The 18553-nt window shown below is 43.1% G+C and overlaps 1 protein-coding gene across 1 annotated transcript in view; it reads right to left on the bottom strand.

The window, feature by feature from the left end:
• The window catches only part of PCSK5 (proprotein convertase subtilisin/kexin type 5), a 295107-nt gene that overhangs the window by 43230 nt on the left and 233324 nt on the right, over positions 1-18553 (bottom strand). The window contains exons 21-22 of the mRNA XM_066614135.1: positions 8743-8845; positions 896-1032 (exon numbers count right to left, since the gene is read on the bottom strand). Coding sequence (XP_066470232.1) covers positions 896-1032; positions 8743-8845 — 240 coding nt within the window. The remainder of the gene's footprint in view (positions 1-895; positions 1033-8742; positions 8846-18553) is intronic.

Here is an 18553-nt window from a genome sequence, read left to right on the forward strand (position 1 = left end):
TAACAAAAAAAGAAGAATCTCTTGAAGTAAGCCAGGATGCAAAACACATTTATCCATTGAAAGATTTTGGTGTTATGGGAAGACTCTTGCATTGCCTTTTCCCCATGCACAGTTTGGCTATGTCAATTTGTTTTGGACTCATACAGCTAGTGAATTTATGACAATACAAATAGGCGCATTGTTTTAGTAAGAAACAGTCATTAGTTGTATGAACGGCATTAACAAATATATAGCACTGCATGCTTGCCTTTTGGCAGAGAATAGAGTCTTACATTGAGATAAAATTATGCAGTGAACAATATGCCATCTGGATGATAATACAGAAGGGGAAAAAAGTTTCAATAGGACCATGTAGTGATTTGCTCTTTTCATCTCTTGATGAATGCAACTTGACTCTCAAGTCAAGGTGGAAGTAATCCGAGTCAAATCACCTTACTTTCTTCCTTCCCAGCTAAGAAAGTTGCCATGTTGCTACTGAGAACAGAACTGGGTTGCCAGGATCTCATCTCACCTCTGCCTAGCCTGTTCTTGAGGACTGGAGGGAAACAAGTAGCTCTTTCCCCTTCAATGAATCTTAACTGAACCCTAACTTCCATCTTCTTTGCTGTTATTGGTCAGAAAAGATGTTGGAGAGAGAGAGAGAGAGAGAGAGATCCTTTAAGCCCAATGCTTCATCCACTATAGAGAGGCAACACCTGGAATTCAGTATTGTACTGGGATTTTTGGCACAAAGGGAGAATGGAATTAAAACACCCATTGCACATAGAACAACATTATAGTATTTGCTATTTTTGCAAGAAAAACCACATAAATTACTTCTCTAGCTAGTTTGAGTTTTGAGGCAAAATTAAGATAAGGGGCAAATGATTTTTTTTTTTTTAAAAAGAGTACTTACCGTCTCCACAAGAGGTGCATTTGTTTGGTTCACTTCCACTGCACTCCATACAGGTGTGATGGCATGTATGACACTGATTTTTAAATTCAAATTTCCCCTTAGGACACTGAAGAACACAGAGTCCATCATCCAACAATCTATGACACAAGAAAGGGGGCAAACAGAATACCAGAATCAAACAAGAGAACAAGATCTTCTTTTTAAACCATACCGAGCTCAAGGAAACTCTGAATTGTTCCTCCATATTCAGTTATATTTATTCCTTGCACTTTGTTCTCTGTTCAATGTGGAACGTATTTATGGCATTTGGCAAGATAAAGAGGAGGGCCAGTTAAGCTTTGAACTTTATATTGCCAGCTGGAGACACATTTTTTCACAGCCAATCATCATGAATCCCATGCCTATCTGGCGACCATGCCTCAACTACTGAGATGTTCTAAGAGCTTACTAAAAATAATTGAAGGATCAATAATTTTTCATAGAACTTACCTGTGGGGAAAAATGCTATGTTTTTTGTTGTAAGATTCAGTTGCATTTTTTAAAAACTTATTTTGCTTTATGGAGTCACCTTAAGAAATCCTAGCTCTAACTTTTTAAAAATAAATTAATCAACAGGAGACTTTTTATGAAGGTCTCTTTTTTGGCAGCTGAATAATAAATCTGCTTCTGCACACAAAAAACAATCTGTTTAACTTGTCAGGAGGAAAAGAAGTAACTGTGTCATCCAAATGTTGGGCCTTGTTTCAGTTTTCTTGCATTTCATTATTTCACTCTACACTGATCTGGGAAAAGGAGGGGAGGCTTTCAATTATTTCTATACTGTGATTGTTGCACTCTGGATGAGCTGATGCTTTTTGACCAGAATATGACAGGTTCATATAGATGCATTTCAGTCTACCCTGATTCCGAGCGCTACCTAAAAACAGAGGGAAGAATGCTGATCGTGAGCCTCCATTCACTTGGAAGGGGGACTGCAGTGGAAGGGGAGATAGCTGCTACACCCCACAGCTGTATTATCTCAAGTGCTCCCTGCCAGGTCCTTGGATTGTCCAGCATATACTAGCTCTTTCCTTGTTCCTTCTGAGCTTGGGATGATCTCACTACTTATTAGGAGCATGTTTTTAAAAAAATTCTGGATATGATTCGTGACCATTTCTCTGCTCCCTGGGTCCTTACCATAACCAAAGTCCCATTTTGAACATGGATCCAACTGTCAAATTTTTGATTTTATAAAACAATAAATAATACCTGTTTTTCCTAGGTTGAACTGGTAACAGTGGGCGGAGCCTCTGTTTCGGTGACAAGGACTTTGATGCTAAGCCTTTTTCAGAGAAAACTCACAGCCCAGTCCTAAGCTGTGCTGGCACAGGGGGTCTGCATGGCCTTGCTGTATTCAGCACAGCTTTGGGGCAGGCTGGAGGTCTCCTTGGGGTAAGGGGATAGCTTTTCCTTTACACTGAGTAATGCCACAGCTTGCCCAATGGGCTGCTTGGATCTGCAAGTACAAGCAGTCCCATGTAAAGCTGGCAGGCCCTGGATGGGGTTTAGGATATGGCAGAGGCCTGCTCTGCTGATCCTGCTCCCCTTCCTGGGCCTGATCTGCCCTGTTCCACCCTCCATCAACCCAGAACCACCTTTTCCTCACCTCTGTTTCACCCTCCTGCCCTCTCTCAACTGCCTGGTGCATTTCTTACCTCTGCCTGCAGCTGGCCTTTAGGCTACAGTGTCAGCAAAGTGGCACAGGCCTCCCCACTAGCGCTTCTTGCTGTCTGGAAGCCGCAAATGTGCTTTACGGCACATTTGTGACACCCTCAGCTGGCACAACTGCTATGGTGCTGGCAGAGAGATGGGTTTGGATTGCATTCTGACTTGTTGAAGAGCTAATGCTTTGCTTCAAAAGCCCTTGCAATGTAAAAACCTGAAACAGCAGATTTGTTAGTAGCAGAGATGTGCTCCAACCAGTGAGCCCGAGTAGTGAGTTGAGTTGTGAGTCAGCGACCCCATGACTAGACTCGTGAGTCATAGTGCAGGGCCATTGCAACTTGATATAAGCAAAACTTTTGAGTCTTTAGACTCCTGAGTAGAATCATTTCGAGAAATGAGTCAGACTCGCAAGTCAAGGCTTCCTTGAGCGAAACTCCACAGAGAAAAGGGAGGTGGTGGCGGAGTGGATTTGTTCCTCCTCCCGTCAATCCCCCCCTCCAGGCCACAACTTCTGGAACCAACCTACCCTTGTCTCACTATGTCTGTAGCTGCCACTGGTCTTAAGGCCAATGGTCTGGATTGCCCATGAGGTCTTCGGTATGAAGCAGCAAAAAAAAAAAAAAAAAAAAAAAGTCCTGACTTTTTTCTAGTCACCCTGAGGTGCGAGTCAAGTCAAGGTCAGTGACATCCATGACTCAAACTGACTAGACAAAAACAGTGTTTTTGTGCAACTCGAGTCAAGTCAACATGAGTCGAGTGCCCATCCCCGGTTAGCAGATGAAGAAGCCACTGTGTTGGTCATTTCAAATGGTAACCTGGAATGCTAGCTTATGAGAAGATCTGTTTATGGGAAGATACCTCAGGCTGCCATTTTCAAGTGGCAGAATTAGGTGCATAAGAGCAGATCTGCTAGCAAGGAAAAAACTTCAACCTGCTGTTACATCTCTTCCAGTGTTCTTGACTTTTGTTATTCCTAAACAGATCTGTAAATATACATTTGGTACAAATTAGTAACAATGAGGGAGAAATCAGAACAAAACAAAAAGAAGTGCAAGGTAATCAGGATCAAGAATGTGGTATCATGAGTCAGAAGAACTTAATTGAAGGTAATGGTAGCTGTCAGGATTGGAGATCTTCCTATACCTGAGGTGGAGTGCCAAATGATTCTTCCCTTATCTGCTGGTACACAGTGACTTGCTGTTGCAATTACCACTCCCCCTTGTTACCTCATGTGCTTTTAAGACACATGAAGTAACAACCTTATCCTGTGGCATGCCAGCAGGCAGTACAGAGCCACCACTACCATTTCTCCTCCTCCCACACCCCATGAATTTGAAAATTAGGAGAACATGGTGGAAGAGAAAGTATAAAGGAAAGAAGAATGCTAACCTAGAGCATCTCCTGGCCCAGAACATGCCCTGCTAAACCCTAACATGAAGTGACCATGTGGATTCACCTCAAGAACAGTTTGGACCTGATAGCCTTCTGCTAGCAAGTGGCAAATTCACTAGGCTAAAAAAACCCTCTGTTTTGATCTGAAGATCCATAAGAATTGCTTCTCCCAAGAGCTGCTGTACTGGTGCTTAGAGTGGCCCCATTCATTAAATGTAAGGGATTCTGAGGAACGACTGGGAGCATTTGGTACGTGAGTGCTGGTGTGACTATGACATGCTAGAGAGAATTCATAAAGCTCTTCAGAAGGAGTTTGCTAACAGAACCTCCTGTCACAATGCCCTCGTTATTTATTCTGGCAACTCACATCTTGATCCTGGATATTTCAGAGCTTTTTTGATGTGTGAATATTCCAAGAAAAAAGTTGTTGTTTATCTTCTCTAAACTGAGAAATATGAAGCGGTGAGATACAATAAATAAAGGTTTTAAGAAAGAAAGAAAGAAAGAAAGAAAGAAAGAAAGAAAGAAAGAAAGAAAGAAAGAAAGAAAGAAAGAAAGAAAGAAAGAAAGAAAGAAAGAAAGAAAGAAAGAAAGAAAGAAAGAAAGAAAGAAAGAAAGAAAGAAAGAAAGAAAGAAAGAAAGAAAGGGGAAATAATTTAAATGTTTCAGTAAGAAAAATATAACAGTTCCATAGTTTAAAAAGGAGGGGGGGATATCCTGACAGCAGATTTAACACAGATTTAGATATTTCATAAAGGAGTTTTTCACATAATTTTTAGTGTTTAAAAAAAAACCCACAAGATTTGTTTCATCCTTTGTAGAAGAGAATCTCATGGTAAGAATGCTTGTCTGTTGAATGTCGGGACACATTATTCAAATGTCATTCATAATTTGCTTGAGTTCAAGCCATTTAAAGGCCAAAAGTAGCAGGGGATTTGAGATCCTGAGAGTGAAGAGGATCCATTTCTAATAAATTAAAAATAGCATGCTTCAGAGCACTTTTTCTTCATTATCCCTGTGGCTTATTTCTATCTTAAAAAGAATTTATTTCACTTTCTTTTCACTCCTCGTTATTTCTTGTTCATTGTTTTACAACTTTCAGCCCAATCCTACCCCCAACAAACCCATAATATGCAATGCCACTGACAGAGCATTCTATGGTGGGGACAACGACGACCAGACGGTTGGGAAAGGTAAGTAAAAATCTGCCTGGCCTCCAATGGGTATCTTCAGACCCACATTCTGTTTCACTGATATAAGTCTGCGGAGAGTCAGGAACCATGTCAGGCTGGGAAAAGGGGGATAAGATCCCAGCATACACTGCCGCCACTGAGTTCCTCCCCCTCCTGCCTTTGAACTGGTCCTGGTCCCTGCCTCCTGGTCAGGAGCAGGAGATTCCCTGCTCCTGACCCATCATTAGCAAGCCTCCTACTGTTGGAGCAGATTGTGTGATGGCAGCCAAGCCCTTACACCAGGCGTGTCCAAACTTTTTGACAGGAGGGCCACATCAACTCTCTGACAGTGTGGCAGGGGACAGGAAAAAAAGAATTAATTTACATTTAAAATTTGAATAAATTTACACAAATGAATATATTAGAGATGGAACTTAAATGAATGAATGAAGGTCTTATGATAGCTCAAAGCCTGTAAAAGGCCTTGTGCAAAGCAAGGCCGGCCTTTCCTTTGCTGCCACTGCTGCTTGATACAGGCTAATGAAAGCCGTAAGCCAAACACAAACAAATTAAAAGTTAAACAGAGCAAATCATTAGGAAGTTTAATAGGGAAAATGTTCAAATGTTTACTTATGTTAATGAACCAAATGTTAATGCTATGTTTATGGGTGTTTAAAGCTAAATTAATTATTGGTTTATATGTTTAGGAAGTAGGAAAAATGTTATGTTTATATGCTTAGCATTTCACAAATAGACTTACATAGAATCCATTTCTCTGGTCTCTATCTGCAAACAGAGACAGGCTGTAAATTAGTAAAGGAATGTTTCTTAAGAACTGTCAAGGACATCAGATAAAGTGAACGCTTCATGGAAAAGGGAGTATAAGAAGCTGGAATTTCCATCTCAGGCTAATTGCTAGTATGACAAATGAATTAAGCTTCTCTTGGAATCAAATTTACAGCCTTTTATATTCATTATTCCAAAGCATCAGATAAAGCACTGTCTCTGAATAGGGAGGCAAATTAATGATGCATAACTTCAGATTCCTAAATTTGGGGTGATGATTATGCTGCATATACTGTAACAAAGATCCACAGTGCATGGAAATAGCTCACAATTCAAAGGGAACCTAAAGGATAATTTAAAATATCATTAAAAAAAATATATGGGGAGATGTGAGATCTCCTGATGCAAATCGTTTATATATTTGAAAAACTTTTCAAAAAAGTTTTTGAAATCTTTAAATTCTATATGTCTCAAATGTACATTTCTCCTTTTTTGGAATTTGTAACTTGAAGCCAACCAATCAAATGTTTGTAAAGTTATCTGTGGCCAATCCAAAGAGAGCCCCCATTTCTGATGTCACACACCAGCCAATGAGAAATGTAAGACTCCTCAGACAAAGGAGCCAGAATCAAATATAAGGGAGAAGCTCACACTGGAAAATTGCTTTTCTCTGAGGCTCTGAGAGTTCCCACATAGCTCTCATTGCTCTCTTCATTTGGACAGGAGTCCCAGAGAAGCCCGTTGCTGGCAACGAAATAAAGCTTGCAGACAATTACCACTCTTGCCTACTGAGTTTGCTTTTGAACTTTGCTCTTGACCTTGCAACAGCTTCACAGATGTGAAACAGCAAGCAGCGGAGGGAGCCCTCGGCCTGCAGCTGGCACAAGAGGTCGAGCAGTTGGCCCTCGTACTGAGTGCAGTCACATCAGACCAGTGTGGACTCCAGCAAGTCTCTGGTGCACCAGAGGCTTGTTGGAGACTGGGGGCTTCCCGAGGCCGGATTGGGGGTCCCTGAGGGCTGCAAATGGCTCCTGGACCAGGGTTTGGGCACTCCTGCCTTACACTGATGGATTGTGAAAACCATCAGCATAAGGCCACCATAGGATTAGGCTATATTGCTGCAATCCTAAACACACTCACCTAATCCTAAACACTCTTATCTGGCTGAGCTAAGTCATTTGATACCCAGGGCCTAAAAATTTTTGACACCACGTACAACAAATTAATTAATTATTCTAAATTAATTAATAATCAATTAATGTTTTTCAGCTTTTTATATCACCCTTCCTCTAAGGAGCTCAGGATGGTGTGCATAGTTCCTCTCCTTTTGTCTTCACAACAACCCTGTGAAGTAGGTGAGGCTGAGCGCTAGTAATAGTCATGACATGAAATGAATAAAAATAATGGCCAGAAAATAAATGTAGTGAATAAATTTCCTCACAAGCAGTGGATGAATGTCGGTGCCCTCCCCTGCTATTGCTCCCCTGTACATAGTACTCAGTGACATACTGCCACTGCATCTTGAGGTTCAATGTATCCATCATGTTTCATAACCACTGATAGACTATAGCCCACCATGAATGTTTAGAATCCACTTTAAAAGTCATCTAAGCCAGTGACCAACAACACCCAAACTTTCCATGAGTGGCATCACTAGGGTTGGTGTCACCTGGTCTGGTAACTCATGGTGTCACCCCCCATTAACTTTATTAATTAATTATAGAACAGTACAGGTCACCCAATCAATCAGTAACCAATAAAAAATGAGGCCAACTTGATGACATTCACATAACTGAATAGGAGTTCTAGTAATAGTTTTGACATATGGAAAAGGGAGTTTCATAATAATGTCTCACTGGCTTTTCGACCAATCAATCTCATTGGTCTGTTTTGAGTTTAGGAAGTCTACTTTTTGTTACATAAGACAGTTGTATTTTTGTTTTCTGGGTTTTTGGGCATAGCTTTTGATAAAATGGAGATATTTCACTCTGATTTGTTTCACTGCATTCTACTGTAAATTACGCATTGAAAGATATTTAACGTGTTGGTATTATTCCTAACTGTGATGTTTTTTTTTCAATTTTGATCACTAGTGGTGTCACCCTCCCTGAGGGTGGCACCTGGGTTGGGCCACCCCAAGCTAGCCATGGCACTGAGTAAGCTTCATTGAACATACTGATACTTACTTCTGAGTCAACATGCATAGGCTTACTCTGTAAGGCTACAATTCTATGCACATTTACTTTAGAGTAAGTCCTACTGAACACAATGGAACATACTTCCAAATAAACATGCAAATGATTGAGCTGAAATCACATAGGATGTATACTGAAAAGCAGTATATAAATATTCAGCATCGCCATCATCATCCTCAGGAGAGAGGGGACTAAAGCTATAGGATCTGAGAGAAATAAAGATGTAAGAACTCATTGTAGTTCTAAGAATAGGCAATATAGAAAAGTAGAGAAGTCTTCTATTGTGTGAATGGTCTGTTACAATGATAAATATTCAGATTAATGATGAGCTTGGGCAATATAGCTGCATACTGGATTGCTAGGAATCGTCTCATAATTTTCCTGAAAATCATACACATTGATATGTCTAAATGAGTCTTTTTTAAGAGCGTAGAAGCCCCTCCTGATTTTGATAGCGGTAATACAGTCATGATACTGCTTTATCTAAAAGCTGCAGGTCAATTCACATAGCGGCTTGATTTGCAGTACTGTACACGCGGGTAAAACTGCAAGCTGTACATCGCTAGAGACCCGTTTCAACAGAAGAAGAATCACTTACCTTGTGGGTTTGCAGCCAGTGCAGTCTGCTGAAGTTGGTCCTGTGCACTTCAAACAGGAAGCATCACAGAAGTGACAGTGGCCAAGAGGATCAATATATTCTCCTGGCAAATGAAAACTTATTGTTACTTAATTCCCTTGATATGTTGCGAGCACAGGCTTGTACAAAGTAAGACACCTTAATGGACATACACTTGGTCAGTTGTCACTGCCTGATAAAAGAACCCATGGATCAGGGGTTGGCAACCTACGGCTCTTGGGCCAGATCCACCCTGCCACCCAAAGTCATCCAGTCCATGATTGATGGAGCCTGGCAGTCCAAGAAATCAAACCAGAAGCTACAGAATAATCAGGAACTTGCTTTTGGCTTCTGGTTTGATTGGGAGTCTAGATCAGGGGTGTCAAATATAAGACCCATGGAACAGATACTGCCTGTGAAAGTTTGTTATCTACCCCATGTGATAATTGGGCTCTCCCAGTTGCACACATTCAGTAGCACTGCTTCTGCCAAAGGACTGAGAGGGAGAGATGAAAGGATGTCTCAGAAGGCAAGGAATGCTACATGGGAAGGGGTATACCAAGAAGGGTGAGAGAAGGAGATACTGCCGAAGGGCAAACTGCTATTTCAGGATTCAAAAAATAATAACTTCATGGCTATAATTTGAGATCTGTGCTTGAATTTAGAATTGTGATTAATGATGCATAACTTCAGATTCCTAAATTTGGGGTGATGATTATGCTGCATATACTGTAACAAAGATCCACAGTGCATGGAAATAGCTTGCAATTCAAAGGGAACCTAAAGGATAATTTAAAACATCATTTAAAAAAAAATATATGGGGAAATGTGAGATGTCCTGATGCAGGGACAGCTCATGCATGTTCATGTGAGGATAAGACATGACTTCCTATTTAACTTGTTGCCCTGGCATTGTAGAAAGACAGAGTGCAACTCAGGCTGCAATCCTGTGCACACTTACCTGGGAGTAAGTCTCAGCAAACATAATGGGGTTTACTTCCTAAACAAGCATAGGATTGTACTGTCATTCACATCATTCACACTTCCAACACTTTTGGTAATGTGAAAATATGCTTGCAATGCTAGCTTATGCATGTTTACTCAGAAGTAAGCCCCATTGTGTTCAATGGAGCTTACTTCCAGGTAAGTGTATATAAGATTGCAGGATTAATAACTCAGAACTGACTCTGTTTGATATTTATAAAAGCATGGAAAAAGAAAGCATGGATAAAAGCTAATGAAAGAAATGTAGCCCATCAGACATAAACAAGGTTGAACTATGGTAGACCACAACAAGCTTTGAGACACAGGATAAGAAGGAATGTAAAGGAGTTGCTTTGATTGATGCAGCTTGGGAAAGTTTCATATTTAATACAATCCAGACCACACATTACACAACTCATGTGAGTAGGTCCTCATGTAAACTGAAAAACAAAACAAATAGTAGTCAGTTATACTACATGAAATTTCAATCATGAAAAATAAGTAGGACTACAAAGAGGAAGCTAATGTGGAATTAGACAGAAGATGAGGTATCAGGAGAAGATGGTATGAAGAAGTGAAAATATGGTCGGAGAGACGGGATTTTACCAGCACTCTGGGAAAATCTGGAATATAGAACAACATTATGTATACTGGTTTCAAAAGTTGACTGAGGAGATAAATGTATATGGAAGGATATACAGGTGGAACCTGTTTATCTGCGAATTTTTCATCTGCGGATCTGGCTCAGCATGGGTCCCCTGAACCCTCACTGAGCCAACCTTGGCTTCATCTGAGCCCTCTGAAGGGGATCGGAGCTGTGCTCCTGTCCCCTCCGCAGGGCTTTTTGAAGCCCACAGAGGCAGCACATATCTACCCACTGCCTCTGTGGGCGTCAAAATGGCCCAGAGAGGCAAAAAAAAATGCCACTTCCAGTTTCTCAAGAGTTTCCCAAAGCCCTCCAGATTTCCCAGTTTCCTGAATCCCTCCAAGGGCTTCCTCAGGCATCAGAATGCCTTATATAATGAAAACATCCTTTCCGGTTTCCCTTGGAAAACCAAAAGTGGTGGGTGTTTTGCCTCTCAGGGTCATTCTGAAGCATGGAGAAGCAGTGAGCTGCCTCTGCAGGCTTCTGAAAGTCCTCTGGAGGGAGAAAGGAGCTGAAAATCATGGATTTGATTATGCACAATTTTGGGTATCAGTGAGGGGTCCAAGAACGGATCCCCCATGGATACCAAGGCCCACCTGTATATTGAAGGATCTGGTGATGGGGGACAATATAGATGAGGTTTTGATTTGTGTTCTAAAGGTACAGAATAAATTGTGTATATAATTTGTCCTGATCAGCTTAAATAAAAATGGTGGATAGCTGAGACTCTGAGAGGTAGAGAAGTGACACATCACTGGAGGAATTCAGTGCACAGAGTTGGCTCCAACTCTTTTGGAATTCTCTGTAACAAATGAACTGTTTTGTACCAAGGGATCTGCAAACATACTTTGACTTCCAGGAATTGTTAGCACATTTGAATCTGGAAGGGAGTGAAAATATTGAGACTTTCCACCTTGCCTTTAATTGTATTTATGCCTTCAAGTGACATTTTAATTTTTTAATTCTATTTTTCTCTCCTAAACGGTACACATGAAGCATAAAAAAAATCCATTATGAACTGTGCACATGTATCACAATTAGACTGGTATAGTAGATACTTGTGCTATAGCGAGTAACATTCCTCTCTTCCTAAATTCAAGATACATGTCAAGAAAAAATGGGCGACATTTCCCCTGACTCTACATTAAATTCACTGTCTTTTGGACTAACTCCAGTATCTCATGCTTGCTTGGCTACGTCAGATAGTGGCTGCCATACTAAATCTTGTAAATGTAAATCTTGAAATCCAAAAACAAATATGGATTACTTTTATCTGTATGTATAATGCTATTCTCAACCAAAAGATTAGTGAATTGATCCAGCTCTGTTTAGACTGATAGTCCAATCCTCTCTAAGGCCTGTATTGGCAGAACCCACATTCTGCTGGTGCAAGTTGCCAAAAAACCACCATAAAGCGCTTTGCGGCATTTCAGGGAGCCGTGTGCCAGAGCCTTCCCATGTGTGCCGGTGGAATGACAGAGGCCCATTGGAACAGGCAAGCCTGGTGCGGGGGGAGAACAAGGTGGAGTGAGGCTGAGGAGGGGTGGAATGGGATGAGGCAGTGTTATTCAAACTGTGAGGCGCGGCTCTTTAGAGAGGTGCCAGGAACTCAAAGGGGAGGTGCGGGATGTCCTCTTGGAGCGATACAGTCACACCCCTGTAAAGAACACGAGCCCGTCTTCCGCGCTTTTTTTAAAGTAGAAGAAACGGGAGTTGCTCCGAGAGGGACTTCAAGAGTGGCTGCTGCCGCCCTGCCCTCTTCTCCCTCCACGCTGAGGCTGCCGCCTTCTGTGTTCACTGCGTGTTGTTTCCAAAGCTTGCTCAGCTTGCAGTCCTTAACCCTTGCTGATCCTTGTCTGGTTGGTTCCTAGTTCCCAGCCTGGGATTGCTTTTCAACAAAGTGAAATCTCTCTTTTCAACCCCCTCCCACTCCCCCTTTTCAATCTCCAAACCTTCCCGCTTTCCTCCCCCTCTCCAAATAAAACGCTTCCTATTTTACCAATCACCAGGGGTCTTAAAGTTGCTTCCATGCAGTTGGCAAAGGGGGAGGGGAGAGACAAGCAAACACTTCACTTGGCCAGGAGCAGAAAAAGGGTACTGTTTTTAAAGTGATTTATTAATCTTGTTGTTTGTTTGAAGAGGAGAGGCTGTATTTTTAAAGTAATGAATCTTGCTATTTGAAGGGAATACTTATCAGCCATTGATGAAGTGATTACCAGCCCAATCCTATACACATTTTCCTGACAGTAAGCCCCATTGACTCTAATGGGACTTACTTCTGAGTAGACATGCATAGACTTGAGCTGTGCATCTCCTAGTATAGGAAACAAATCAGTTTCCTAACCAAACCCTTATCAGCTCTGATATATTTTCATGGTCTATTTTTGTTTTCCCCACCAGCTGCTGGAAAAATTTAATTTCATTAAATTAATAAAGGGTTCAATCCTATCCAAGAGGAATGGGAGAAATGACTACTTGGATTGGGGTCCACAGGGGTGTGTGTGTATGTATAATGTTGGTCAGACTGGTTGTTCACAAAGTTCATTTGATAAAACAATTCTGTTGGTATGCTTACAAAGTTAAAAAAAAAAAAAGAGTCTTCCTGGACCAGACAAAATCTACCTACTCCAGCATCCTGTCTCCAACAGTGATCAGCAGCTGACCGTTTATAAAGCATGTATATTGCTGTGTATTAAGAACATAAGAACATAAGAACAGCCCCACTGGATCAGGCCATAGGCCCATCTAGTCCAGCTTCCTGTATCTCACAGCGGCCCACCAAATGCCCCAGGGAGCACACCAGATAACAAGAGACCTCGTCCTGGTGCTCTCCCCTACATCTGGCATTCTGACTTAACCCATTCCTAAAATCAGGAGGTTGCGCATACTCATCATGGCTTGTACCCCACAATGGATTTTTCCTCCAGAAACTCGTCCAATCCCCTTTTAAAGGCGTCTAGGCTAGACGCCAGCACCACATCCTGTGGCAAGGAGTTCCACAGACCGACCATGCGCTGAGTAAAGAAATATTTTCTTTTGTCTGTCCTAACCCGCCCAACACTCAATTTTAGTGGATGTCCCCTGGTTCTGGTATTATGTGAGAGTGTAAAGAGCATCTCCCTATCCACTCTGTCCATCCCCTGCATAATTTTGTATGTCTCAATCATGTCCCCCCTCAAGCGTCTCTTTTCTAGGCTGAAGAGGCCCAAACGCCGTAGCCTTTCCTTATAAGGAAGGTGCCCCAGCCCCGTAATCATCTTAGTCGCTCTCTTTTGCACCTTTTCCATTTCCACTATGTCTTTTTTGAGATGCGGCGACCAGAACTGGACACAATACTCCAGGTGTGGCCTTACCATCGATTTGTACAACGGCATTGTAATACTAGCCATTTTGTTCTCAATACCCTTCCTAATGATCCCAAGCATAGAATTGGCCTTCTTCACTGCCGCCGCACATTGGGTCGACACTTTCATCGACCTGTCCACCACCACCCCAAGATCTCTCTCCTGATCTGTCACAGACAGCTCAGAACCCATCAGCCTATATCTAAAGTTTTGATTTTTTGCCCCAATGTGCATGACTTTACACTTACTGACACTGAAGCGCATCTGCCATTTTGCTGCCCATTCTGCCAGTCTGGAGAGATCCTTCTGGAGCTCCTCACAATCACTTCTGGTCTTTACCACTCGGAAAAGTTTGGTGTCGTCTGCAAACTTAGCCACTTCACTGCTCAACCCTGTCTCCAGGTCATTTATGAAGAGGTTGAAAAGCACCGGTCCCAGGACAGATCCTTGGGGCACACCGCTTTTCATCTCTCTCCATTGTGAAAATTGCCCATTGACACCTACTCTCTGCTTCCTGGCCTCCAACCAGTTCTCAATCCACGAAAGGACCTGTCCTCTAATTCCCTGACTGTGGAGTTTTTTCAGTAGCCTTTGGTGAGGGACCGTGTCAAACGCCTTCTGAAAGTCCAGATATATAATGTCCACGGGTTCTCCCGCATCCACATGCCTGTTGACCTTTTCAAAGAATTCTATAAGGTTCGTGAGGCAAGACTTACCCTTACAGAAGCCATGCTGACTCTCCCTCAGCAAGGCCTGTTCGTCTATGTGTTTTGAGATCCTATCTTTGATGAGGCATTCCACCATCTTACCCGGTATGGATGTTAGGCTGACCGGCCTATAGTTTCCCGGGTCCCCCCTCTTTCCCTTTTTAAAAATAGGCGTGACATTTGCTATCCTCCAATCTTCTGGCACCATGGCCGTTTTGAGGGACAAGTTGCATACCTTAGTCAAGAGATCTGCAACTTCATTCTTCAATTCTTTAATAACCCTTGGGTGGATGCCATCAGGGCCCGGTGACTTATTGATCTTTAATTTATCAATGAGGTCTGAAACATCTTCTCTTTTAACCTCTATCTGACTTAACTCCTCGGTCAGGAGGGGCCATTCGGGCAGCGGTATCTGCCCGAGGTCTTCTGCCGTGAAGACAGATGCAAAGAACTCATTTAATTTCTCTGCCATCTCTAAGTCTCCTTTTATCTCCCCTTTCCCTCCCTCACCATCCAGAGGGCCAACCGCTTCTCTGGCGGGTTTCCTGCTTCTATCATATTTGAAGAAGCTTTTATTGTTCCCCTTAATGTTGCTGGCCATGCGTTCCTCATAGTCTCGCTTGGCCTCCCATATCACCTTCTTACATTTCTTTTGCCACAGTTTATGTTCCTTTTTATTCTCCTCATTAGGGCAAGACTTCCATTTACGGAAGGAAGCTTCCTTGCCCTTCACAGCCTCTCTAACTTGGCTGGTTAGCCATGCGGGCACCCTCCTGGATTTAGTGGAACCCTTCTTTCTTTGCGGTATACACCTCTGCTGGGCCTCTATTACTGTTGTTTTAAGCAGCCTCCATGCACTCTGGAGAGATTGGACTCTTTTTACCCTCCCTTTCAACCTCCTTCTAACCAGCCTCCTCATTTGAGGGAAGTCCGCCTGTCGGAAGTCAAGGATTTTTGTTAGAGATTTGCCTGGTATTCTTCCCCCAACGTGCACGTCAAAACGGATCGCAGCATGATCACTGTTCCCCAATGGCTCAGTAACGTTTACATCTCTAACCAGGTCCTGCGTACCGCACAAAATTAAATCCAGAGTCACCTGTCCTCTGGTGGGCTCCGTGACTAGCTGATCTAAGCCACAGTCATTTAGCACGTCAAGAAATCCGGTTTCCTTATCGTGACCAGAACACAAATTGACCCAGTCAATATGAGGATAATTGAAGTCCCCCATGATTACAACCCTGTCCCTCCTTTTCACCTCCCTGATCTGTTTCCTCATTTCAAGGTCCCCATCAGATTTCTGGTCTGGAGGACGATAGCACACCCCCAGTATTACATCGCTGCACAAGCCTGGTAATTTAACCCACAGAGATTCTACGGTGGAGTCGGACCCACCTTCATACAGTGGAGTCGGACCCACCTATATTAATAATATATTTTTAAGATCTGCATTTAATTAATGATATGATTAATATAATTAATATTAATATAGTTAATATATATTTAATATTATATTATAATAAATATAATATAATATTTAATATATTTAATATAGTTAATATTTCTGGCCACTTCCTGTTTAATGATGTCACTTCCAGCCCTCAGGAACATGATGGGGAGTCATGGCCAACAGCCACGGGGGTCAAGGGAGCCACTGGCTGGGAAAGTTTGAGTACGACTGGGATGAATGGGGAGAAGATGGGGCAGGGTCAGACAGATTGGGCCAGGATCAGGGCGGGACCAATGGCATGGTACACACCAAATGCTACAGCCCTAATTGGGCCTGATCCACCTACATGGATCAACGCGGACTTGTGCCAGTGATATTGCTGACACATGTCCAAGTTGACACGTTGAGACTGCTGGGACTTGAGCAAATCTGGAGCTTCAGGGAGCAGGGGATTTAAGGAGAGGGAAGCAGGAGGAAGAGGGAGCCAGAAAGGAGGAGAGAGATGGAGTAGAGTGAGGGATGGCACACAAATAGGAAGAGTTAAAGGAAAAGTGCAGAGGGTGGGAGAGAAAGGAGTGGGTGGACAGAGGAGAAGAAGGGAGGCCAGGGGAAAAGAAGCTGAGTGGAACAGGTGAAGGAACAACAGACAGGGAAGAGCAGGGGGGGGAGAGAAAGGGAGCCAGGAAGGAGACAGAAAATGGAAACAAGGTTAACGGAGACAGACCTGGAAAGAAGGGAGACAGGGCCAGAACCGGCCTAGATGAAGCAAGGAACAGAGAGGCCACTGGGCCTGGAGGTAAGTGGAAGGGAGAGACAGCCACTTTTGTAGAGTATGGCTGATCCGTGGGCAGGGGCTATAGTGCCTCAGTATGCCCTCTCCCTCTCATTCCACCTCCTCCCTCCAGGAAGCCCCACCTACCAGCAGGCATTTAATTTGTGGGGCCCAAGTCCATGCGGCAGCTGGGACCATACAACTGGGCTCAGATAGCCCCCAGGACAATTAAACACATCCCAGAACTTGAGTGAGGAAGCCTCAAGCAAAGTGGCAAGTACACCAAAAGAGTCCCAATCCTGCCTTGCTGATTCAGCATCAGGCACCAACGGTGATGGCTCTGTTCCTTCTTCAGGGCTAAATTTGTACAGTGCTGCTTTCAACTCTCCCCTCCCCCCATACACAAAACATAATGGAAAGTGGAATGCAATAGTATACCCTAGGGGTGTCAAACATAAGGCCCAGGGAAGCTCCTTATGCAGCCAACATGATAATTGGGCTTGTGAAAGCTGAGCTATGAATGAGCTGCAAGGCGATGCCTTGGCAATATGCAATTGTAATAGGAGCTGAAAGAAGAAAGAAGTTGCTCTCAGTTTACCTCTTTCCTTTTTTGTCTAACCATGAACATGCTGGCTGGAGCCAGGCAAGGAGTGCAAATCACTGATAGAAGTGATGCTTCTAAGAAAGTCAGTAACTTAGGGCCAGGGTGTGGTGACTGAGGGAGGCAGCATTAGAGAGTGAGTGATGATCAAGGGAGGATCAGAGGATATGTGTGGTCATTCAGATTCAGTTAGGTGACACTGCCATTGCCCATTTAAGGTGACAGGGGTTATGTACCGTTCAGGTTGTTAAATGCTCCACACGGTACAGGAAAAAATTGTTCTTACTTAGGAACTCATTAGCTGCAAATATCAGAAGAGAAAATTTGCAGATCTTGCTAATATTTTCAAGATATGGGTGAGTCTAATTATCACGTGGGATGGCCTTTCTGCTGTGCTGCTTCTACTGAGCAGTGTTCCCTCTAAAGCAGGGGTGCTCACACTTTTTTGGCTGGAGAGCTACTTTGAAACCCAGCAAGGCCCGGAGATCTACCAGAGTTTTTTTACAATGTTCGCGCCATCATAACATATAACATTTATGTGTACAATGTATGTTGGTGTACCTTGCATAACCGCATGAGCCAATATTGCACAACACAACATAATTAACTATAAACATTTTTTGTAATTACTTGAGTTTACTTTGATGACTTGCACTGTAGTGAATCAGCCAAGGATGCATAGTCCGGACAGTAGCTGCTGACAGCCAGCCTCATGCACACTTCCAAATGTTCATCAGTCATGGTGGAACTGTACTTGGACTTAATGATCTTCATGTAGGAAAAGGCTGACTCACATAAATAAGTGGAGCCCTTCCTGCCTCAGGTGCTCTTATATCCCTGAGGGCCCTATTGCCTTCAAGTGGCTGCAGCTGTGCAGCACACTCTGCTGGATGCCCAGGCCTTATCCTTAAAGGGGCCACTGCTGACACCACATCTACCTCCTCACCAGATCTTCCTCCATTCCAATACAAGTGGGGGGAGGGGAGCAGATCTCTATACAGACCAGTACAAAAACAGGGGAAAGGTGTGAGGGAGAGAAGATCTCTGTATAGACATCACAGCAAGACCAGTGCAAAACCCCTTGCACACAGAACCAACAGATGGAAGTGGGGGGGGGGCAGATCTCCATACATACCAGTGCAAAAGCAGGGGAAAGGTGTGGGGGAGGGAAGATCTCTGTATAGACATCACAGCAAGACCAGTGCAAAACCCCTTGCACACAGAACCAACAGATGGAAGTGGGGGGGGGCAGAACTCCATACATACCAGTGCAAAAACAGGGGAAAGGTAAG

The sequence above is a fragment of the Tiliqua scincoides genome, chromosome 2 (genome assembly GCF_035046505.1).
Source record: "Tiliqua scincoides isolate rTilSci1 chromosome 2, rTilSci1.hap2, whole genome shotgun sequence".
In the NCBI taxonomy this organism is placed as follows: domain Eukaryota; kingdom Metazoa; phylum Chordata; class Lepidosauria; order Squamata; family Scincidae; genus Tiliqua; species Tiliqua scincoides.